The sequence below is a fragment of the Eumetopias jubatus genome, unplaced genomic scaffold (assembly GCF_037043125.1).
Source record: "Eumetopias jubatus isolate StellerSeaLion01/CBP00866 unplaced genomic scaffold, mEumJub1_p1.0 scaffold_9, whole genome shotgun sequence".
NCBI classification, from domain to species: domain Eukaryota; kingdom Metazoa; phylum Chordata; class Mammalia; order Carnivora; family Otariidae; genus Eumetopias; species Eumetopias jubatus.
In genome coordinates this window covers 111,445,327-111,467,705 of record NW_028274815.1, presented here as the reverse complement: position 1 = coordinate 111,467,705, position 22,379 = coordinate 111,445,327, and the positions used below count along the sequence as shown (strand labels likewise).

At 53.2% G+C, this 22,379-nt stretch overlaps 2 protein-coding genes across 8 annotated transcripts; one reads left to right on the top strand and one right to left on the bottom strand.

Annotated features, from left to right (window-relative positions):
- Positions 1–865: 865 nt before the first annotated feature.
- PCED1A (PC-esterase domain containing 1A) lies at positions 866–5,941 on the bottom strand. Of its 6 annotated transcripts, none has more exons than XM_028118684.2 (8): positions 5,852–5,941; positions 4,766–4,910; positions 4,159–4,238; positions 3,812–4,050; positions 3,569–3,719; positions 3,205–3,472; positions 1,590–1,865; positions 866–1,251 (listed from the first exon to the last, which is right to left on the bottom strand). In XM_028118684.2, exons 2-8 carry the CDS (start codon positions 4,887–4,889, stop codon positions 1,004–1,006), a joined length of 1,386 nt encoding a protein of 461 aa, XP_027974485.1. In that variant the 5' UTR covers positions 4,890–4,910; positions 5,852–5,941; the 3' UTR covers positions 866–1,003. The 6 variants fall into 6 exon arrangements, with proteins under 6 accessions (XP_027974485.1, XP_027974491.1, XP_027974484.1 ...); XM_028118690.2 differs by lacking the exon at positions 5,852–5,941 and adding an exon at positions 5,199–5,653 and having other exon boundaries at positions 3,205–3,325; positions 3,629–3,719; XM_028118683.2 differs by lacking the exon at positions 5,852–5,941 and adding an exon at positions 5,199–5,652.
- VPS16 (VPS16 core subunit of CORVET and HOPS complexes) lies at positions 5,677–19,919 on the top strand. Of its 2 annotated transcripts, XM_028118682.2 has the most exons (24): positions 5,677–5,813; positions 12,166–12,254; positions 12,480–12,577; positions 12,659–12,787; positions 12,865–13,009; positions 13,151–13,266; positions 13,367–13,489; positions 13,621–13,676; positions 14,028–14,117; positions 14,227–14,321; positions 14,426–14,502; positions 14,970–15,101; positions 15,214–15,341; positions 15,478–15,513; positions 15,702–15,810; positions 15,981–16,115; positions 16,211–16,319; positions 16,411–16,508; positions 16,594–16,701; positions 17,036–17,113; positions 17,214–17,383; positions 17,463–17,559; positions 18,226–18,329; positions 18,445–19,919. In XM_028118682.2, the coding sequence occupies exons 1-24, from the start codon at positions 5,761–5,763 to the stop codon at positions 18,587–18,589; spliced, it is 2,520 nt and encodes an 839-aa protein (XP_027974483.1). In that variant the 5' UTR covers positions 5,677–5,760; the 3' UTR covers positions 18,590–19,919. The 2 variants fall into 2 exon arrangements, with proteins under 2 accessions (XP_027974483.1, XP_087882854.1); XM_088026728.1 differs by lacking the exons at positions 17,463–17,559; positions 18,445–19,919 and having other exon boundaries at positions 18,226–18,327.
- Positions 19,920–22,379: the final 2,460 nt, after the last annotated feature.

Sequence of the window (22,379 nt, the reverse complement as noted above, 5' to 3'; positions counted from 1 at the left end):
TGCCAAGGTAAAATTTTAGTAACAAGTATGGAAACTCAATACAAGAAATCTGCATCCCTCTCTTCCCTCCAATTCTACTTCAAGATGATTTAGTGTGTCTCCATGTTACCCTATTTTTCTGCCCCACAGCACCTGTCAGCTTACTGCCATGCTCCTTCCCCCCAATGCCACCATCTGGCCCACACTCCACCCCTGATGCTTAGTAGTATCACAAACCTAGGGTCAACACCACTTGTCAAAGCTGAAACCCTGTACTCTTTCTTAGCTTCCTTACAGTTTGTCACGGCATCTTACCACCCCCCAATCTTGGAATTCTCCCTCAGCGCCAAGTCCCACCCCCCCAAACAAAGAGGTTGGTCTGTGTTCAGTTTGCTCCCCTTGTGCATTATATCTATTAAATAATGGATTTCTAATCAGTCTTCCACTTGAGTTTGGAAGCTTGTTTAGTTCCAACCACTTAATGAATGTCCACCCAGTGCCAAGAGTTGTACAGATAACTAAGGTATGTGTACTTATCCAGAAATAGATGAATGTTGAACATATACCTGAATGCATAACACCAGAAAATAGAGAATTCGCCAGATCCCAAATTCCAAATAAAATATTGACAGTTTCAACTCAGCCCTTGCTATCTTCCAATCCCAAAGAGCAGCTGACGACAGGGGACCCCTCCGGGATCTTTAAGCACACCTGTGTTCTGGTAAGGGTGGAAATGAGTGTGTGAGATAGCAGGAAGGACACGTTCAATGATTTTTAAATAGTGTGAGGTGAAAGGGCCAAGGCTGGAGAGGGCCCAGAGGCAGCTCCCCAACTCTTCAGATCATGGTTTGGGAAACCCATCCCCTCACACAGGAAGATGCCACTCTGTTCTTCCATGCCTTTATTAGTGACAGCAATGGACAAGAACAATGCCAGGCATAACAGACACCCTGACCCAGCACCGGGGGTGGCAAGCAGGCCCTGTAGGGCCACTGGCACATCCAGCCCCAGTCCAAGATCCAGTCTACCCAGGCCATGTCCCCGAATGGGCAGGAGGCTGTCTGTCCAGTTTGTTTGTGTGGATCAGTCTGTCTGAGTGTCTGAGCCGCTGCCTGCAGGGCCCCCCCATCCTCGGCACGTGGTAGGGGCTGTTGGGAGCACAGCGTGGCATCCCCCGGTGGACCACTGGGCCCCGGTGCTGACCATGGGGGATAGGGCCAGGGACTGGAGGTGGCAGGGGGCCAGGCACAAAGTTCACTCCAGGGCCACATCCTACAAAAGAACCAGCCATTATCAGAGAGCGGGCTTCTGACCAGGTGAGCCCAGCTCTGCCTCCGGGCAGCTTCAATCCTCCAGGGTGAGCTTCTCTGGGCTTCTGTTTCCCCATCTACGAAATGGCAACACCGCTTCCCCTACCACCAAACCAGCAAATTATGACAATCAATGAGTTAATTAACGAGTCTACAGACGTTGTTGTAGATCCAGCAGTGACTGGACCCAACCCTGGGGCACAAGGAGCTATCCAACTCTTCTCGGTCCGCTTGGGCACGTTGGGGCAGGCGCACAGGGAGGCTGGGAGAGGTGGGAGGGGAGGCTGCGGAGGCACCTACCTAAGTGGGATGACATCGAGAAGTCTTCTGTTGAATTATAATTGAAGAATTCGTGGGGTGGGAAGGGCTGGCCTGGGAAAAAAGGGGTGTCCTGGGGCAGGGGCGGAAACAAGGGAGGTGGCGAGGGCTGAGGAATGGGGTAGGGGAAAGGCATGGGAGGGGGCAGGGGAGAGAGCTGGGGTGGGGGCAAGGCCAGCTGCTCCCCGAAGTCTGGGGGCTGCCCATGGCTCCCCTGGAACGGATGATCCGGCTCTCGCCAGTCCTCAATCCACGGGTCTAAGAACGGGATGGTTGTTTGTTTTAGGCCTGAGAGCCAGGCCGCCCAGAATTCTGGTTGTCCACACTCTTAAACCTCTCTTCCCTCCTCCTGGAGAAAAGGGCCACCAGGCGGGGGCACCCTCTGCTTCCTACCCCGTCTTCTTCATTCTCTCTCATCTCAGGCCAAGCCCAGGGTACGTTCCTTCTTCCTGGCCTTTCTCAAAGTCACAGATCTGCCTCTGCCCTGACCTCATGCTTCCCTCTAGAGCCTTCTCCCTTTGTATGCCCGGTTCCTCTATCTGTAGCCTTTTCCTCTCCTAGCTCCTCCCCAAGGACCAACAAATGAGCCTGAGAAGTCTTCTCTCTAGACACCATGACACCCTCTCACGTTGTGGGTCTCACAACCCACAGCACCTCAGAGGTCTGCCGGAACCAAATTCACCAATCACATCCTCCCACCTAACTCCTCCTTTTCACATCCCTATTCCTGGACCTCCAAACTGAGTTCAGAAGACCTAAGTCACCACAAACTAGCCTTACAACCATTAGAGCACCCCTCTCTTTGCTAGGGATTAGTTCTCATCTAAAAAACAAAGAAACCTAACCATTATATAGTCAAAGTCCTAATCCACCTCCTCACGGCTCCAACTCCTGGCTACCAAGTCCTTGTTTACCTCCGTGACATTCCTGGCCTCTCTGTGCCCTCACACCCTCTGGTGCTGCTATAAACAGCCTTCTAACATGACTTGTGCCCCCAACTCAACAAACACTACCCTGTAGGTACCATGTACATAGCAATTGTGCTAGACACCAAGGTCAAAAGGGATGAGCTGGCAACAAGGTAGGAACCTCGCCCTTTGTGGACATGATCCAGGGGGAAAGCAGACATGGAAACAATCAGCCACCATGCTCCTTTTGAGAGCAAGCAGGAACTGAGAGGCTTGACAGCACCAGCTGAGGGGCTTCTTTGCTTCTGCAACATCGCATGACTGCCCTTCCTCCATTTCCATCTTTCCACCCCCCCACCCCCATGCCTGGCTAGAAGTCCCCGCATTTCTTCCCTACTCATCTGTGGGATAGGGGTCTTTTGACACGCTGCCTTATGTGCTCAAAGCTTACATAAACTCACTCACATACAGAGATGACTATAAGCTAGACCATACGGAACCAGAACTTAGATCAAAACGTTGCTCCCGTGATCTCACCCTCCCCAGGGGATGAGAAAGGTGCACTCAGGAGCTACAACAATCCTTCAATAGGCCTCTACTCCGAGTACTCTGTCCTATTCTGTTTCTGAGCCCTATGCTCTAAGAACCCCCTCTGCATCACTCTCCTACTCCCTTGTGGTAGGGCTCACCAGAGGGATAGTCACGCTTGGGCAGCTCCACGCCCCAGGCGTCGGCCACGTGGGTCAGAAGCAAGTGTGAGAGGTGGCGGTGCGCATGTTGGTCCCAGTGGACACCGTCCCGGTGACGGTGCTGTACCGCATGCCGAAAATGAAAGTGGAGGTCGAGGACATCAAAGCAGTGGTCCCCGGCCAGTGTCGCACTGTAGAAGTTCCCTTCAACCACATCCCGCCGCAGAGACCCTGCCAGGGGCTGGAGCTGAGTAAGAAAGTGCAGCATCTAAGAGCCGCACAATGAAGCAGGGTCGGGAGGGAAGGCTCTCTGTCTACCAGTCAGCTGCCTCCTCCCCCATCCTGAAGGGCCTCAGTCACTTGCCTCTGGCAGAAGGAAACCCCCAGTGACACGCTCCCCCAAGGGCATGGCCATGTTCCACACCAGCAGGCACGAGTCTGGCAACACCTGGTCCATGCGCACAAACACCCGCTCCAGGTTCTCCCGGTAGCTCTCCATCGAGCAGCGGCCATACCTGTCGGACAGCACAGAGGGTGGGCAAGAGGACAGGGCCTCTGAGCCATACCTCCACCCCCAACCAGTATTTCCCTCTCCCCCCGCCCCAACCTGGAGAGATCCCAGAGGCAGGAGTTGATGATCACCAGGTCCGGGGCAGGCCCATATGTCAGCTCCTCCAGGACGCCCTCGAGGTACTCGGAGTAAACGCGGGTGAGGAAGTAGAAGCGCACAAGGTGGTGGCCAGAACCCGAGCAGAACTGGCGGACCTCCCGGTACTGCGTCCCGTTGTGTAGCTCGCCCAGCTGACCCCCAGCCACCAGCTGGTCCTGTTCAAAGCTCAGCTCCCCCTGCCCACCCCCCCCACCCAGCTGGTCAGACCCTGCCAGGGAGGAAGACCCTGCCAGGCCAGGGTCTGTGCCCACCCACCACTGGCGTGGCTACCAAGCTTCCCTCACCTTGGCTTTCAACTGGGCGGCTGTGAGCAGTGAGTCCCTCTGGAGCAAGAGCACCAGGTCCTTGTACACAGCCCGCTGGACTGCAGGGAGACAGAGATCCTGAGGCTAAAACAAGCCTCACCCCACCCTAGCTCCTCCCAAGTCCAGGCCTCCCATCTTCCCAAGGTTGGGGCTGCCCAACACCACCTCTATGGAGTTCATTAGAGAGGCAGGAAAAAAGGTGAGGTTAAAAAAATCCTGGTACTACCTCTGCCTTCTGACAGTGCATGACCCCCAACTTAGTACACAGTGGCCCAATCACCTGGCAGAAGTAAGTCGGCCAAGTCACCCAGGAGACAGACAACACAGTCCACTGCTCCCATGAAGGAAAGTATGGGAGGCTGTCAGGGAGGAAAATGCTGAGCAAGGATGGGGTAAAAAATGTGACAGACTACATTGGTCAGGACACCTGTGGACGGTTGCATGGGGAAATAAAAAACAGAAAATCTACTGGACTGGAACAGACTAGGGGTCAGAAAGGAGGTTTCGGATGGTGACAAAGGGTCCAGTCATAGAAAACAGACTGAAGGTGCGAGGCTGGGTAGTGTGAACCTAGAGGGGCACTCACTTGAGTCCCCCAAGATGACCACGAACTTGTTGTGTAGCAGCTGCTGGACTTCCGAGGCCTGGAGGTGGACCATGGCGCTTCGCAGGGGGAGGCGCGGCTCCTCGTTCTCCAGACAGAAGACCATGCCGCCGCTGCCAATGACGGGCTGCGGGGAGAGGCCACTAAGCCGTGCGCGGGCGGGGACTCCGGACAGGTCGGCCCCAGGGCCCGCCCCAGGATAAATGAGACCTGCGCCGGCCCCTCCCGGGCTGCTCAGGGCTACGGAGGCGAGGTGGCGGCGGCAGAGCGGGACCCATGGTGGGGACCGGAGGCGGGGGGTCGTCAGCCCGCGGGCCACCAGGGCACCGAGGCGCTTCCCGCGCGGCGCCGCCCTGAGCCCCGCCACGTGCCCGCCGCCGCCCCGCGCATGCGCGCGCCCGCTAGCGCCAATTACCGAGTCCCGGGGCTCCGCACTGTTCACCCACGCCCGGGGCAGGCCCGCGCACCGCGCGCCTCGCCCTCTGGGGGCTCCGGGCCTAGCCTCATGTTCCCGCGCCCCGGGAGGCCAGTCGGTTCTGCACAGCCCGCGCCCGGCGGAACCCGTGCGTCCCGGTTAGCCGTCGGTGCGCAGCCCGGAGCCCAGCGCTCTCCATGCGTGCGTCGCGGCGGCCCCGACGGCGCCTCGGGCCTTGGAGCCCCGGGCGGCGACGCTCACAGCTTCCACTTCCGGTCACCCATGTCCCGCCCTGCGCGACCCCCGGCGCCCGAGGAGACAGGAAGGCGGCGGGGGTGGCCGCGGCGGCGGGCAGGGGCCAGGGCCGGGCCCACCCGGGCGGGCACGAGGCCCGGGTGTGGGCGGGGGCGCGGTGGCGGCCGAGTGCAGCTGCCCACAGTGGTGATGGCCGTGGCGGCAGCCTCGCCACGTGACCCGGACGGGCGGAAGCGGAAGTGTCGGCCCGGAGCCCGTGCTAGGCGGGTGTCCCCTCGGCGCTGCCCAGCCGCCGCCTGCACTAGCCATGGACTGCTACACGGCGAACTGGAACCCGCTCGGGGACTCTGCCTTTTACCGGTGAGCCGCCCCGCCCTGCCGCCCACGGCCCGGCTTACCCAGCTCGCCCGCCGGCTTGAGTCTTCGGGCGGAGCCGGCGGCGCGCGCCCCCGTCACTGTGGGCGCTGGGGTCCGCCCCTAGCCGGCTCTCCCCCGGCGTCTACCACTTAACGCACAGCGGCCTAATGACCAGGGGGCCGGGCCTTCCCCAGCTCCAGGAAGGAAACTGAGGCAATCACATCGCGGTCACACGAGTAGGGGCAGAGCCCAAAGCTGAAGCTCAGATCTGTCAGCCTCCGAAAGGATGCTCAGATCACGTTGAGGGAGACGGCCTGCGGGTGACAGCGAGTGTCCAGTCTCCTGCGGGGTAGTGCTGCCAAAGTCGGACTACAGGGGCGCTCCGCGGGAGGCGGGATCGCACGGCGGGTGGGGTAACAGCAAACTAGGAGAAGGGGGCGAATCCGGGGGCCCCGCGAGTGAGGACACTCAGCCCTCTCACGGGACTTGTAGAGTCCTAAACGATTGAAGTGAAGTGTAAACCGATCACATCATTACCCTGATAAGGATTTTTCAGTGGCGTCACTTCTTTGTAGGGTAACATACAAACTCCTATTGGAACATCTGTAAGTCAGCCTCTATTTGTCTCCAGCTCCGTCTGCCCTCCTCCTACCCAAGTCTTGCATTCTAGTTGCACAGAATTATAGGACCCCAGTACACCACAGTGTTTCATGGCTTCCCGTGTTTGCAGCCAGCCTGCAGTTCCTTCTGTAGGTACTGCTATTGACCTCTATCTCACTGAAGAATTTTTGCTCATCTTTCAGGGCTTAGTTCAAGGGTTCTTTCTAAAATCTTCCCTGACCCATTTCCAGTAGAATCAGCTGACTTTCCTTTGGGCCTCATGGGCCCAGTGTTATGGTCTGTTATGAATAGCACAGTAGGGCAATATTTGCACAGGATTCTTCTGCTAAACTAAGTTCCTCGAGGGCCAAGACTATGTTTATCTATGTTCAATGCATCTTTAGAACAGTGCCTGTTATGTAGTAGTTGCCCAATACAGTTTTAAAAATACTTTATTGGTTTCGACTAAAGGTTATGAAGATACTGCACTGGGGTCGTATTTCAATACAAAGTACTCTTTTGTGTTAGTGAAACTATACCGTTGTTATTCACATATTAAAACATTTCAGTGTAATTTTTGATACACAGAATGTCAGCTCTTAACACTTCCAAGAAGGACAAATGCTTTGTGGCGATTTTTAGAGATCTGTTGCATTTGTTGTTTATTCATAATTCTTATCTCTTATAAATATGCATATGAAATATGCAGTATGAAAAAAATGCCAAAATTTAATTAAAAAGCAGTAAGGTCAGTAGGAAGTAACAACGATTTCAACTGTTTTTGTGGAGAAGGTATGCCATTTGACAAAAGTAGCCATGTAACTTAGTGTTTCATACATCATACACTTTTAAAAATATGACCTTATATTACCTTGGAAAATACATGTTGCCTACAAAAATTTGTTAAGCCAGAGAATGCTAAAGACAATTACCTCATTACCACAGAACTCCTGTTTTTCACATGCAGTCTTAGCTTTGTTGATACACCAGAAAAGTTTTAAATGCGAGTAAGTGTTGAGTGCATGCCATAGACATGACCTGTCTGGCTAGCCATCTTTCCTGTCCTGTGCTGCCAGGAAGAGTAGAGGTCTAAGCCTTGCTGTGGAGGATGTGTGATTTTTGATAATGGCTGTTGAGCCGTTCTGTGTGCTAGACACTATGTTAAGTATTTTATATGTATTAACTTGTTTGTCTCACGACAAACCTCCTAGTCTATTATACTCCCCTAGGACCTTATAGCTCTCTTTTACAGGAGAGGTAGGTATCGTTATTAGCCCCATCTTACTAAATAGGGAAACTGAGGCACAGAGAGGTTAGGTGGCCAGGTTACACAGCTGATAAGTGGTGGAGCCAGGCTTTGAATCCAGTGTTCTTCTAGAACCTGTGTTAAACCGTAGGGTTTTTGGTTGTTGTTGCTGTTTTTAACAGGAAAATATAGCATATTCTAGCTTCACCGGAGTGGAAATATTTTAAATGCAGGTATTTGGTTTTATTCCTATTTGTGCATAGCTTTATGCCAGGACGTGTTCCAGTAAGTAAATGAATGATAACAGGCATTGCATTTCGAGTCCTGTCTGCAGGACAGGATTCTTTTGTGTTGGAAGTAATGTTCTGGAAAGCTCACTGAATTTGGGAAGGGAACGAGCGGGCATGGTTACTAGTTCTGATAGGGCTCCAGAATTTAAGCCATTTTTATCTTGAAAACCAAACTTGGATTAATCCTGTTTATTAATTTTGCCCAACCCTTTGCAGGGCTGAATGTGTATCAACCAATAAAAAGACATGGACCTTGTCTGCTCTCATAGAGCTTATAGCCAGCAGGAGAGACAGTTGATAAACATTAATGACTCAGTATTTGTTTAATCATAATCACTGTAAAGGAGAGCTATAAGGTCCTAAGAGAGTATAATAGACTAGGAGGTTAGAGGTAAAGAAGACTTAATGAAGGAAACAATAATGCCTCATCCAGGAGATGAGTAAATGTAGGTGCAGGGAGTGTGTTGGAAAAGAGCATATACAAAGGTCCTGAGGCTGGAAAGACTAGGACACTCTCAATCATCTAAACAAAGAGAGCCAGTGTGGCTGGATTGCCAGGGGTGTATGTGTTTGTGTGTGTGTATGTGTGTGTAAATAAGTAAGTTCCTTTTGGAAAGAGCAAGCAACAGGCCAGGGAGAAGTTGAAGATGGGGAATACTGGGGCAGTAATGTTGGAAATAGAAGGGGATGCGTCAGAAGAGTATTTAGGGAACAAAATCAAAGGAGATCGTCATGGGTTGCACTGGGTAAGAAGGAGGTAGAGCAAGGAATTGAGGATGACTGGATTTTTGGCTTAAGATGAGAAAGGAGAGTGAGTTTTGTGGGGAAGGGGTTAGCTTGGTTTTGGACACATTGCTTCAGGTACTTTAGTAGAAACATCCCTTATGTTAAGGGAAAGGAGACAAGATACATTATGTACTCCTGAAACTCTTCTTAGAAGAGAGATTTGACTATTTTAGTAGGGTTTTTTTTTGGGGGGGACATATAAATACAAACATTTTTTTAAGATTTTATTTTTAAATAATCTCTACACCCAACGTGGGGCTCAAACTTACACCCCCAAAAGCAGGAGTCACACGTTCTACTGACTGAGCCAGCCAGGTGTCCCTAAACGTGAACATTTAAAAAAAGTTGTGGTTAGGGGTGCCTGGGTGGCTCAGTCAGTTGGGCATCCGACTCTTGATTTCGCCTCAGGTCATGATCTCAGGGTTGTGAGATCAAGCCCCGCGTCAGGCTCCCTGCTCAGTGGGGAGTCTGCTTGAGAGTCTCTCTCTCCCTCTCCCTCTGTCTCTCCCCCAGAAATAAAAAATAAGTCTTTAAAGATGGTGGTTAAATATACATAACGTAAAATTTACTACCTTAACCTTCTAAAGAATAGTCCAGTAGTGTTAAGTATATTCATGTTGTGCAATGAAATCTCCAGAACTTTTTCATCTTGCAAAATTGAAATTCTATAACCATTAAATAATAACTCCCCATGTTCCGCCTCCCCCAGCCACCATTCTGTTTTCTGTTTCTATGAATGTGACTATGGTAGAGAGTGGAAGCATACAGTATTTGTCTTTTTGTGACTGGTTTATTTCACTTAGCATACTGTCCTGTCCTCAAGGCTTATCCGTATTGTAGCCTGTATCAAAATTTCATTCCTTCTTAAGGCTAAATAATATTGTACGTATATAACACATTTTATTTATGCAATATTCCATCAATGGATACTTGGGTTACTTCTATCTCATGGCTATTATGAATAATGCTGCTATGAACATGGTTGTACAAATGTCCCTTTGAGACTGTTTTCAGTTTATTGGATATATACCCTGAATAGAATTGCTGGATCACATGTAATTCTGTGTTTATTTATTTGAAGAACCATCAGACTCTTCCTTGGCAGCTACACCATTTTACATTCCACCAACAATGTACAGGAGTTCTTTAGTAGTATTTATTTTTATTTTTTAAAGACTTTATTTTTAAGTAATGTCTGCACCCAATGTGGGGCTCGAACTCACAACCTTAAGATCAAGAGTTGCACGCTCCACCAGCTGAGCCAGCCAGGCGCCCCAATAGTATTTATTTATTCATTTATTTTTGAAGATTTTATTTATTTATTTGACAGAGACAGCGAGAGCAGGAACACAAGCAGGGGGAGCGGGAGAGGGAGAAGCAGGCTTCCCGCGGAGCAGGAAGCCCGATGCGGGGCTGGATCCCAGGACCCTGGGACCACGACCCGAGCCGAAGGCAGACGCTTAACGACTGAGCCCCCCAGGCGCCCCTGGGAGTGGTTTTTATTGGAGTTCTTATGCATTCATAGATCAATTTGGAATGTTTCTCCAGGTTTTCTATATCTTTGAGTAAACTTTGATTTCATTTTTTTTAACTTTTTTTTTAAGATTTTATTTATTTTTGAGAGAGAGAGAGAGAGAACGAGCACAAGTACAAGCAGGGGGAGGGATAGAGGGAGAAGCGACTCCCAGCTGAGCCGGGAGCCTGATGAGGGACTCAATCCCAGGACCGTGAGATCATGACCTGAGCCACCTAGATGTCCCTCTTTCAAATTTTTATTTAAATTCCAGTTCATTATCTTACAGTGTAATGTTAGTTTCAGGTGTAGAATTTAGCGATTCGTCACTACAGAAAACACCTGGTGCCCATCTCAGCGGTGCCCTCCTTAATTCCCATCACCTATTTAACCAACCCCCCCCACCCCAGCCCCACCCCCCGCCCACCCCCTCCCGTCACCCTCAGTTTGTTCTCTATAGTTAAGAATCTGTTTCCTGGTTCAACTCTCTTTCCCCCCACCCCATGATTGTATTTTGTAAAAACTTTTGTTAGGTTTATTCTTGCATATCATCATTTTATTGCTGTCATGATTAGGGTCTTTTAAAGTCATATTCTAATTGATTCTTGCTATGATATATAAAATTTATCAGTATAGGGCGCCTGGGTGGCTCAGTTGGTTAAGCGACTGCCTTCGGCTCAGGTCACGATCCTGGAGTCCCGGGATCGAGTCCCGCATCGGGCTCCCTGCTCAGCAGGGAGTCTGCTTCTCCCTCTGACGCTCTTCCCTCTCGTGCTCTCTGGCTCTCATTCTCTCTCTCTCAAATAAATAAATAAAATCTTTAAAAAAAATAAAAAAATAAAATTTATCAGGATAGAAAATATGTAGGTTTTTGTTGATCGCTCTTCTGAGCTCTTTTGTTCATTATTCCATAGCCTGCTTTGGATTTTCTAAGTAGACAATCACTTTATTTGTGAATAGCAGCAAACTCACTCCTTTTCCGAAATATAAACCTCTTTTTATTTTTTTCTTAAATTATTTTGCTAGAACCCCAAGAAGAATGTCAGATAGAAGATAATGGTAGGCATCTTTCGGATTCTTAATCAGGAAGGCCCCCAAAATGATACTGGAGGAAACACTCCCCTTAAATGCTGCCTTCTCTTGGCTTCCTGGGATAGGACCCACTCCTTTTCCATCCCTTGTCCCCACCTCCAGCCTTCAAATGATGGCATGCCTTAGGCCTGCTACTCCGTCTTCATGCCACACACACTCTTGGCGACCCACGCCCATCTCAGATTGCAGTCATCTCGTGCCAGCTTGTGATTTCTGTTACTCCCATAAGCTGAGCATTCAGAGATTGACATCTCTAGCCCAGGGCTCTGTCCCCCCAGCTCTGGAGTCACCGAAGAGCTCCTCTGGGGTTTCTTTCAAGTAAGTACTTGCTAACTAACTCAGTGCCTCTAAAACGGAGATCGTTATCGACAAGCGTTGAGGGGGACCCCTGGCTGGACAACCTGCTTTGGTGTTAAAAACCAGAAATAGAAGAAAGCCTACCTGCCCTGCGAGACCCTCCTTAGAGGATCTGATTTCCTGCTAATGCAGGCCCAAGCCAGCCACCCCACCCTAGTCCCACCTCAGTTTTAGCCCTGGATATTGACCACGTAGCCTGTCTCTTGTGCCGGGAGCTCCTGCCATCCTTGGACACTTGCCCAACGAACCACGTCCTGCCCTGCCAACACCCTCTGCTCCGTTACCTGCTGTCCCTACACATGCATGTGGTCAGTTGCCCGAGCTGTCTCTAGGCATCGCCCTCTCCCACCTGTGGGGGGCCTCGACTGCCCTGTGAAGGACAAATGGAAGCTTTAGGGGTTCCTGTGGGCTCACTCCATCTGGACACAGGGTCATGAGGAGGCTAATTTCTGCTTGCCTCTGTGTGGGCAGGAAGTATGAGCTGTACAGCATGGACTGGGACCTGAAGGAGGAACTCAGGGACTGCCTGGTAGCCGCTGCGCCCTATGGGGGCCCCATTGGTATGTCACCCCTCTGCCACTGCATGTTCTGGGACAATGGGGTGAACTCGAGGTGTATTATGCCTGGGGTCCTTGTTGTCAGGTGGTTCTTGCTAACGTGGCCACCCCTCTTCCCCCCCATTTCTCACCCCCTGCTGAGATGCTTTAAATTTTGGTTCTCCTGAAGCTTGCTTCATATGGGGTGGGCCTGGGGAGCTGGACAGAAAATCTCTTCTTCAACTACAGCACTGCTGAGGAACCCGTGGCGGAAGGAGAAGGTGGCCAGCGTACGGCCAGTGCTTGAGATCTACTCTGCCTCTGGCCTGCCTCTGGCCAGTCTGCTGGTGAGCACCCCTGATCCCCACTGGGGTTAGGCTGGGTCTGTGTCCCAAGGACAGCCTCAGGAACCTCCGTCTCCTCTGCAGTGGAAGAGTGGGCCCGTGGTGTCCCTAGGCTGGTCAGCTGAGGAGGAGCTGCTCTGCGTGCAGGAAGATGGTGTAGTGCTGGTCTACGGGCTTCATGGCGACTTCCGGAGACACTTCAGCATGGGCAATGTAGGGGCTGCAGGGGGCTGGGGAAAGGGATGGAGTCTGGGACTCTGGCTCCCTCAACCCATGGCCCCTCTCCCCAGGAGGTGCTCCAGAACCGGGTTCTAGACGCCCGGATCTTCCATACTGAGTTTGGTTCGGGGGTGGCCATCCTCACTGGGGCCCACCGCTTTACGCTCAGCGCCAATGTGGGTGATCTTAAACTTCGCCGGATGCCGGAGGTGCCGGGTGAGCCCTGATATTCCTGAGACAGTCACTCAGCACCCACAGACGTGCCTCCAGACTGGGGGCGGGGGCGGGGGGGGGGGCAAGAGAGGCAGAAGCTGTGGGCTCTGGTCATCCTGAAGTTGTCCCCTTCCCCGGCTGCAGGTCTGCAGAGCGCACCCTCATGCTGGACCACACTGTGCCAGGAGCGAGCTGCACACATTCTTCTGGCCGTGGGGCCTGATCTTTACCTCCTCGACCATGCAGCCTGCTCGGCAGTGGTGAGGGCCCTGAGTGGGAGTGAAATGGAAGGCAGGGAGTGGAGGAGGCAGTGGGGGAAGCTCCGAGAAAACATCTGGTGTCCTCCCTGGCCTGTCCCAGACACCCCCTGGCCTGGCCCCCGGAGTGAGCAGCTTCCTGCAGATGGCAGTCTCCTTCACCTCCCGACACCTGGCACTCTTCACAGACACGGGCTACATCTGGATGGGGACGGCATCACTCAAGGTGTGATCCTGGGACAACATGGGGGCACCCTGCCTTACCCAGGAAAGATCTGTTAGCGGTAGGGGAAAGGGCTTTTTAACCAGACTGGTGACTACCGGGACAGGGCCGTGATGTTCCCTGCACCCTTTCAGGAGAAGCTGTGTGAGTTCAACTGCAACATCCGGGCCCCCCCCAAGCAGATGGTCTGGTGAGAATGGGGGTGTTGTGTTGGGGGCGGGTGCAGCCTTGTTTCCTGGGACACCTTGATTCATCTTGTCTACTGGCCAAGCCAGGTGGAGCTTGCATCTTATCATCTCTGCCAATGCATGCTTGAGGGAAACCCCTGCCCCGCTGTGGGCCCCAGATGCCCCTGGGAGCTGACAGCACAGGGGGAGAGGGAAGCAGATGTTGGTCAGAGGAATGGGTTAAGGGGCGGCACGCATGTGCAGGGCTGTCCCAAGGCAAAGCAATGTAAGCAGTGATGTGGGAAGGTGGGAGAAGTGTCTGTGGGCTCAGGGTCCTGTATGTGTCCCGGATGTATGTGTGATGCTGCCCACAGGTGCAGCCGTCCTCGGAGCAAAGAGAGGGCTGTCGTGGTGGCCTGGGAGAGGCGGCTCATGGTGGTGGGTGACGCACCTGAGAGCATCCAGTATCCTTGGAGGGCTGCCTGCAGGGGGGTGGGAGGGGAAAGGAGGAGAGGGAGGGTCACTTCCCCCTCCGCATTTCCGTGTGCTCTTGGGAACCTTGACCAAGCTCAGGTTTGTGCTGGATGAAGATTCCTACCTGGTGCCTGAGCTGGATGGGGTCCGCATCTTCTCTTGTAGCACCCATGAGTTCCTGCATGAGGTTCCAGGTGAGGCCCTCACCGGGTACCATGGGACCCAGGGCAGGATCAGGGCATCGAGGCAGTGCTGAGGATTCCCTGCCCTCCCAGTACTCACCAACACTCTCTCCTAGTGGCCAGCGAGGAGATCTTCAAAATTGCCTCGATGGCCCCTGGAGCACTGTTGTTGGAGGCCCAGAAAGAGTACGAGGTAAAGCCCTAGGCTTCTCTCCCTGGATCCCAGGATGCTCTTCTACTTCCCTTTTGTAATTGGCTCAGCCCCATGCCCCTCGCTGGGCAAGGTAGACTCAGCCAGGTGCCACTTGTCGAGAGGAGTCCAGGCAGGACACTGGGCTGGGGAGAGCCAGCTCAGGTAGACTGAAGTGACATGGTGTCCTCCATGTGGTGATGGGGAGATGCAGGGAACCCCTACTATCCCCAGCCCAGGCACCAATCAGGGCCACCATCAAGGCCCCTTGCCAGCAATTGTGGGCGGATATGGCGGGGGATGTATGGGTACCTTGGGTGGACTGTGGGCTAAGGGAGTTTGGGCTTTGGCCTCTGCAGCCCCTCCATACCAGCCCATTTGAACCACAGCCCAGAGGGGTGGGGGGACCAGACATGGGGGTGTTCTCTGTCATATTACCCCATCCCTGGCACCCCTCCCCCACCTCCTAGAAAGAGAGCCAGAAGGCAGATGAGTACCTACGGGAGATCCAGGAGCTGGGGCAGCTGACCCAGGCCGTGCAGCAGTGCATCGAGGCTGCGGGACATGAGCATCGGCCAGACATGCAGAAGAGTCTGCTCAGGGTTGGCCTGGCCAGTGGTGCTGGGGAGTGGGGTGCTGGGCAGGGGGGGTGCCCTAGCAGGAGGGGTGGGGCGAACGGTACGATCTCCTCTGTCACCCTGTGGCTCTTCTCAGGCGGCCTCCTTTGGAAAGTGTTTCCTCGACAGATTTCCACCTGACAGCTTTGTGCGCATGTGTCAGGACCTGCGCGTGCTCAATGCCATTCGGGACTACCACATCGGGATCCCCCTCACTTATAGCCAGTATCCTCAAACGAGCTGCAAGGATGTTTACAGTCAGTGGTGGTGGGGGAAGGGGAAGGGGCTGAAGACGCTGCCTGCAAGTCCTTGGCAAATAGGGCTCATACCCCAGCTGGATTCTTAACCAAGTAAAATGCAGATACAAGCAGCTCACCATCCAGGTGCTGTTGGACAGGTACAGCAAGCCCAGGGTTGTGGGAGGAGGGCTCTATGCGGGCAGGTGTTATAGCCCCTGGTGGGTTCTTGTGGTCATTGCTCACCCATTTCTTTGAGAGCTGGGAGGCCTGAGTTACAGGCTGGGCCACTCTGCCCTCTCTTTCTATCCCACCTCACCCCCATATGTTTTATCCCTTTGCCTGCCAGGCTGGTGTTGAGGAGGCTTTACCCTCTGGCGATCCAGATCTGTGAGTACCTGCGCCTTCCTGAAGTACAGGGTGTCAGCAGGATCCTGGCCCACTGGGCCTGCTACAAGGTGAGGACGTAGGGTGGGCTTCAAAGTCATTTAGAGGATTCCAGGCCCCCATGGGATGTGGGAAATACAAAGTGTAGAGCTGAAGGGGGATGTCCTGATCCAGGGCCAGTGGGGTCAGGGGGGTGAAGGGTGAGATCCAGCTGTGTGTGACAACCCCCCCCCATCTGCAGGTGCAACAGAAGGATGTGTCCGACGAGGATGTTGCTCGGGCCATTAACCAGAAGCTGGGGGACACGCCAGGCGTCTCTTACTCTGACATTGCTGCGCGGGCCTATGGCTGTGGCCGCACGGAGCTGGCTATCAAGGTGTGGGCGCCCAGCCCTCCCCAGATGCTCTGACACTGGTATTTGAGGCCCCCAGTCCAGCTCCTTCTCTCTGTGCCTTTCTCCCCACCCCACAGCTGCTGGAGTATGAGCCACGCTCTGGGGAGCAGGTACCCCTTCTCCTAAAGATGAAGAGAAGCAAATTGGCACTGAGCAAGGCCATCGAGAGTGGAGACACTGATCTGGGTAAGCAGGGTTTGAGAGAGGGCAAGGCTGGAGCCCCTGGGCTAAGCACGGGGCCGGGCCAGAGTCCCCACACCACCTTATCGTTCCTTAGTGTTCACGGTGTTGCTGCACCTGAAGAATGAGCTAAACCGAGGAGACTTTTTCATGACTCTTCGGAACCAGCCCATGGCCCTGAGTTTGTACCGACAGGTGTGTGCCCTGGGCAGGGGTGGGGCTGGAATCTCCTGAGCCCCTGAGCCGGCCTTGCTGACTGACTGCCTGTCCATGGCCCCAGTTCTGTAAGCATCAGGAGCTAGAGACATTGAAGGACCTTTACAATCAGGATGACAACCACCAGGAGTTGGGCAGCTTCCACGTCCGAGCCAGCTACGCTGCAGAGGAGGTCTGAGGTCCACAGAGTGGGTGGGGCCTGTGGGCTGGGCTGGCTGCTGGTCGGGCTCCTTCTCCAGGCATCTGGGCCTCCTCTCCGGTACACACCCCATCTGGTCCTCACTGTTGCGGGAGAGTCTGAGAAGATACGAGGCCAGGATGGTGGTCAGTCCCGGGGAGCTCGCGTCCCCTCTAGGGACACTGGGGTGGTGCCCCCAGCGGCTAAGGCTGGCCCTAGTGACCCCGGTCGCCCAGGGGGCAGGGACCGGGGAGAGAAGTGTAGCCCAAGTAGGGAAGGCTGATTTCCTTGGTGCCGTGAGCTCAGGCTTCCCTGCTTGCCCCTGTAGCGTATCGAGGGGCGAGTCGCGGCTCTGCAGACGGCAGCTGACGCCTTCTACAAGGCCAAGAATGAGTTCGCAGCCAAGGTTTGCCTTACTCTTTTCTGAGAACCTCCTCTGCTCCCAGTCTTGCCTCCTTGTCCCTGTTGGCCCCATCCGGCCCCATGTGGCCTCATCTCTGCCCCAGGCCACGGAGGATCAAATGCGGCTCCTGCGGCTGCAGCGGCGCCTGGAAGATGAGCTGGGGGGCCACTTCGTGGACCTGTCTCTGCATGACACGGTCACCACCCTCGTCCTTGGCGGCCACAGCAAGCGCGCGGAGCAGCTGGCACGTGACTTCCGCATTCCGGACAAGAGGTAAGTGAGGCTCGGGCGCGGGTAGATCCTGGGACTGCCCACCTGCCCCGCAGCACCTGCGAGCCCAGCTTCCCTGCAGGCTCTGGTGGCTGAAGCTGACCGCCCTGGCAGATCTGGAAGACTGGGAGGAGCTAGAGAAGTTTTCTAAGAGCAAGAAATCGCCCATTGGCTACCTGGTGAGGCAGGGGCCCTGCGTCCACCCCACGCCCAGGGGGAGTAGCCCTGGGGAGGGGACCAGGCCCAGAGACAGGCAGATGGCCCATTCCTGCATCTGTTCAGCCTCCTGCATAGTTAGCACACTCGTGGGCCAGGTCTGTGGGCAGGTGGGCTCGGATTAGCCCACAGATGTTGGCCGGAGAAGGAATGAGCTGCTCTCCCCAAGGAGGCCCACTGCCGGCACCGTGTGCCAAAGGGAAAGTCTTGTGGGAGCAGGGGGTGGAGGGGCACCGGGGGGGCATGTTCGGGAGGCAGTGGATGAGACTGAGGGGGATTGTTTTCTGTGGCAGGTGGTTCAGTGGTGTGGCGGGTAGGTGGGATAAGGGCAGCCGTGAGAGAAAACACGGGCCCTGAGAAGGCAGGGGACTCCTATTGCGAGAGGGTAGCCTCGGATGATGGAGTGGCCGCATGGACAAGGCTCTAACAGATCTGTGGTATACGTGGTTCCTGCCCTGAGACTGCTGAGATCACAACTGTTGTATGTGTGTTGGGGCGGGGGTAGGACGAGATTATGCACGCTGAAGGGCGAATGAAATACACAAGGACCATGCGTCCATGGGGCTTTTGCTCATAAGAGGACAGGAAGGCGCTGCCTTATCTTCTCCTTCTCCCCACCTTCTCCTAAGCCCTTTGTCGAGATCTGCATGAAGCAACACAACAAATATGAGGCCAAGAAGTATGCCTCCCGCGTGGGTCCTGAGCAGAAGGTCAAGGCCTTGCTTCTCGTTGGGTGCGTCGGCTGAGAGCCCTGTGGGTGCTGGGTGGCTGAACCAGGGGGCTGATGAGGGGCACGGTCTGTGCCCTTGGGCAGCCTGACACCATCTCCCCTCCTGCTCAAACCACAGGGATGTGGCTCAGGCCGCAGATGTGGCCATTGAGCACCGGAACGAAGCAGAGCTGACTCTTGTGTTGTCCCACTGCACTGGAACCGCAGACGCGGCCACAGCCGACAAGATTCAGCGGGCTAGGGCACAAGCCCAGAAGAAGTGAAGGGCTCACTCTGCACGTCACCCTGCGCTCTAGGCCTGGCAGAAGCGTCACTGCTTACCCAGCTTCTTTAGAGCTGAGCTAAGCTGAGGAGCTGGGGTGGGGTGGGAGCCAGGGATCTGATTGTAAATAAAGTTGGGACATTTTAGAGCACTTGTCGCATGCAGTCCAGCCTAAGGGAAAGCATGCTGGAGGCAGAACCATCCAGACGCTTCGGCAAAACTCCGTGTGTTTGATTGTGTTGGGGCTGGAGGGGGAGCGCCTCAGCGATATTTACAAGAGACCTGCCCCTCTCCACAGTTACGGAAGACGGTCCTGTAACTAAGCTCCCAGCCCCTAGGAAGATTACGGGGAGCTGTGCAGAACTCCAGCAGCAGCCCATCAAGAGCCAATCTGAAAAGCATTATACACATACACACAAGAACCATGCTAAACACTTCACCATTGCTATTTCATTTATTCCGTAAGACAGCCCTGTGAGATGGGTAACATCACCCCATGTTACAGAAGAGGAGATTGAGGACTGAGGAGGTGTGGTAACGGAGTATATGGCAAAACTGGGATTTGAAACCCGATGGCGCTTGTGGGGGTCTCAGAGCTTCTCCTCAGCTATTGTGACAGAAGAGGCATGACTGAAATCGGGCCCTCTGAGTGGAGGAGCCTGAGGAAGGCCCCTGTTCGCACTACAGTAAGGGTTGGAGGGCCGATGAGCGTGTGGCCAGTGTGTTGGAGGGTTAGAGAAAGAGCCTTCACGAACCACGCCCACCTAACAGTGGGGAGCAACTCCTACGTGGTCTCGGGGCTGATGAGAAAAGGAAGACGGAACATCTCAATTCTGCCAAGGAAGAACTACAAACGAGCGACCCCTGGCTCTACCTGACCCCGAACAGAGGCTCCATCCCCATCAGCAGCAGTGCTTTCTTGGCCCTGCAGACGCCCATCTCTGGCCTTCAGCGTACAGTCCGGTTACGTGAGCTTCATGGCCCGTGCTCCCACCCAACACTGAGGGCATTTCCTTTTCCTCTTTTTGGGCCCTTCGTCTAGAAGGAGGACAAAGGAGGAAACCAAAGCCCAGAGGGAGGGCAGGCCTTCCTGGAGCTTCTGGTTTTCCCCTGTTAATGCTTTTACAGTTGACTTGCAATGAGTGCCTGAAAAGAGTGAGAGACTCGGGGCCTGGTAAGCTGTTTCTTTTTCTTCTTCTTCCTCCACCTGATTTGTAACTTTGAATTTGAAACTTTGAATACCTTCCAAGGGGATATACATCACATTGTAAAACAGCCATTTATTATGCTCACCTCTTACTACATGGTTCAAGAATCTGGACAGGATAAAACGGTGGTTTGTGTCTGCTCCACATAATTGGGACATCAGCTAGAAGACTCAAAGGTGGGGGGATAACCTGATAGCTGGGGGCCGAAATCATCGGAAGGATTGGCAACTCACAAGTCTGGCTGCTGAAGCTGGTTGTTGACTGGAACCTTAGCCAGGGTTGTCGGCCAGGGCACCTACAACCCAGCAGAGCTCACAACATGGCGTTCAGCTTCCAAGGGCAGCATCCCAAGAGAGCTGGGCAGAACTGTACTGCCTTGCCCAACCTAGCTTTGGAAGTCGCACAGGGCCACTCAATACCTGCCACATTCTGTTGGTCAGGGCAGTCCCACCCCATTTCAAATGGAGATCGACTCCATCTCTTGGTAGGGGAGAGGCGAGGCTCTGGAAGAGTGTATAGAACTGGCAATGTGGCCAGTTTTTGGAATCACAGATAGGCAAAGCCCCTCAGCCTTCTATCACAGAAATCAGCAGACCTCCAGGGAGAGGAAGAGAGATCCCAATAGTAGGTTCATTGTTTGGGACTCTTTTCCTCCCCAACCTTGCTTTCACAATTCCTCACTGCCCTGGCAGCGCTTTGATGCCTTTCAAAAATGTTATCTCCAGTTTTTCTAGCTGTTCTCAGTGAAAAAGGGTTGAGACTGTAGAACCCAATGTGCCCTCTCTGGAAAGGGTGCCCTGAGCACTGCTTTGAGAATGTACACAATAAAAAGTCTGCACCCCCAAGTCACATGCCCCATATATACTCCTGCGATGTGCAAACATTAAGCACTGGACATAGGAAGTTTTAGAAATACGTGAGAAAAAATAATGATGACATACAAATAAAGTGATTACAACTTCATAAGAAGTGTGTATGTGGGGTAGAAGCACCAGAGTCCAACAGGAGAGTTGTCTGAAAAATGCAGTGTACTTTTTTGTAAAGTTAAACCCTGATTTTCCCCCCAACATTTTATCACAAACACTTTCAGACAAAAAAAAAAACAACAAACTTTCAGACATACAGCTAAGTTGAAAGAATTTTATGGTGAACACCTGTATACCCACCACCTAGATTCTGCCATTAGTATTTTACTATATTACTTTATCACACATCTCTCCATCCCTCTATTCATCTTACTTATCCACCTTATTTTTGATGACTTCAAACTAAGTCGCAGTCCTTAATACACTTCCCTCTAAATACTTCAGAATTTCAGTGACTAGAGGCTAGGATAAGGACTTAGGGACCTTTCTTCTAGTTGAGGATATCATCAGTAGCAGCCCTGGAGTGAGAGTCAGTCAAAGGCCTTCTCAAGATAAGGGGGCTGCAATCTCTTAGGTACAAAGCTCCAGCTGATGACCCTAGGAAGTAGAACAGTGGCCTGGAAAGACACTTGGCTTTCATTTACTCCAATTTTCTATCTTATTGTCTTGCTTTATTTTCATTACAGCATTTAGGAAATTTTATTTTCCCTTGTTTGTTTATTGTCTGTCTCCCATCCAGAATATAAATTCCTGAGAGCAGAGACCTTTTCTGTCATTCCCTGCTGTGTCCAGCACACGGTTTGTACTCAATATTTGTTGAGCGAATGATTCATTGTTCCATTTACTACATGGAGAAAGAGGCCCAGAGAGGGGAAGTGATTACCTATGAAACAAGAGTCCTTTACCCCCATCCTCCAGCTCTTCTTCGGTCCAGTCCTTTTCTCAAACCCTGTGACTCCTTGGGGTGCTTGTGGCGTGGCTCACAAATGCCTACCTGTAGGTATATGCTCCAGTTAGCTGGACTTAAAGCAGGACTGGGAGCAGGGCTCCAGCTTCCCACATGGGTGGGCCTGAGTATAGAAAGCCTGCCTCCCCACTGCCTCGGTCCTCCTCTCTTATTCTGTCCTCTTCGAAGACAGCCCTTTGCCCTATGATGATGGGGCAAAAGTGTGGAAACCCTGGGCATCAGGTGAGGTGGGGAGGCTGGGCAGCTTTCCACACATGGGCAGATGAGGATGGGACTCTGTTCTCTCCCACTGGAAATGGTCTGCATGGTTACCGAGCTGAACTCTCCTTCCCAGAGTCTCCAGGATGGGATACCCAAGACCTTGCCTCTCCTAGGTCTGAGGTTCTCTCACCGCCCCCCCACACACACCACAAATGCTCTGACCACATTGCTGCTGTCTCATGAAGAGAAGGAACTGCATTTCCTGAGAATGGGTTACTTGCCAAGCTGTACATGCTTATAATTCTCAGTCCAGAGGCTGGGCGGTTCCAGGAAGAGTAGCAGAGGGAGATTCAGGTCACCCAGCCAATGGCAGAGCTTGAACCCCAGGCCTCTCTGACTCCCACACCCAACCTGCACTGTTTTCCCAAGTGTGGCCACATCAAGTATGGGGTGTGTGTGTGTGTGTGTGTGTGTGTGTGTGCACGCGCGCGCACGGGGTGGGGATGTCCAGATGATCTTGAAGATGAACACTTCTTATATCATTATTAT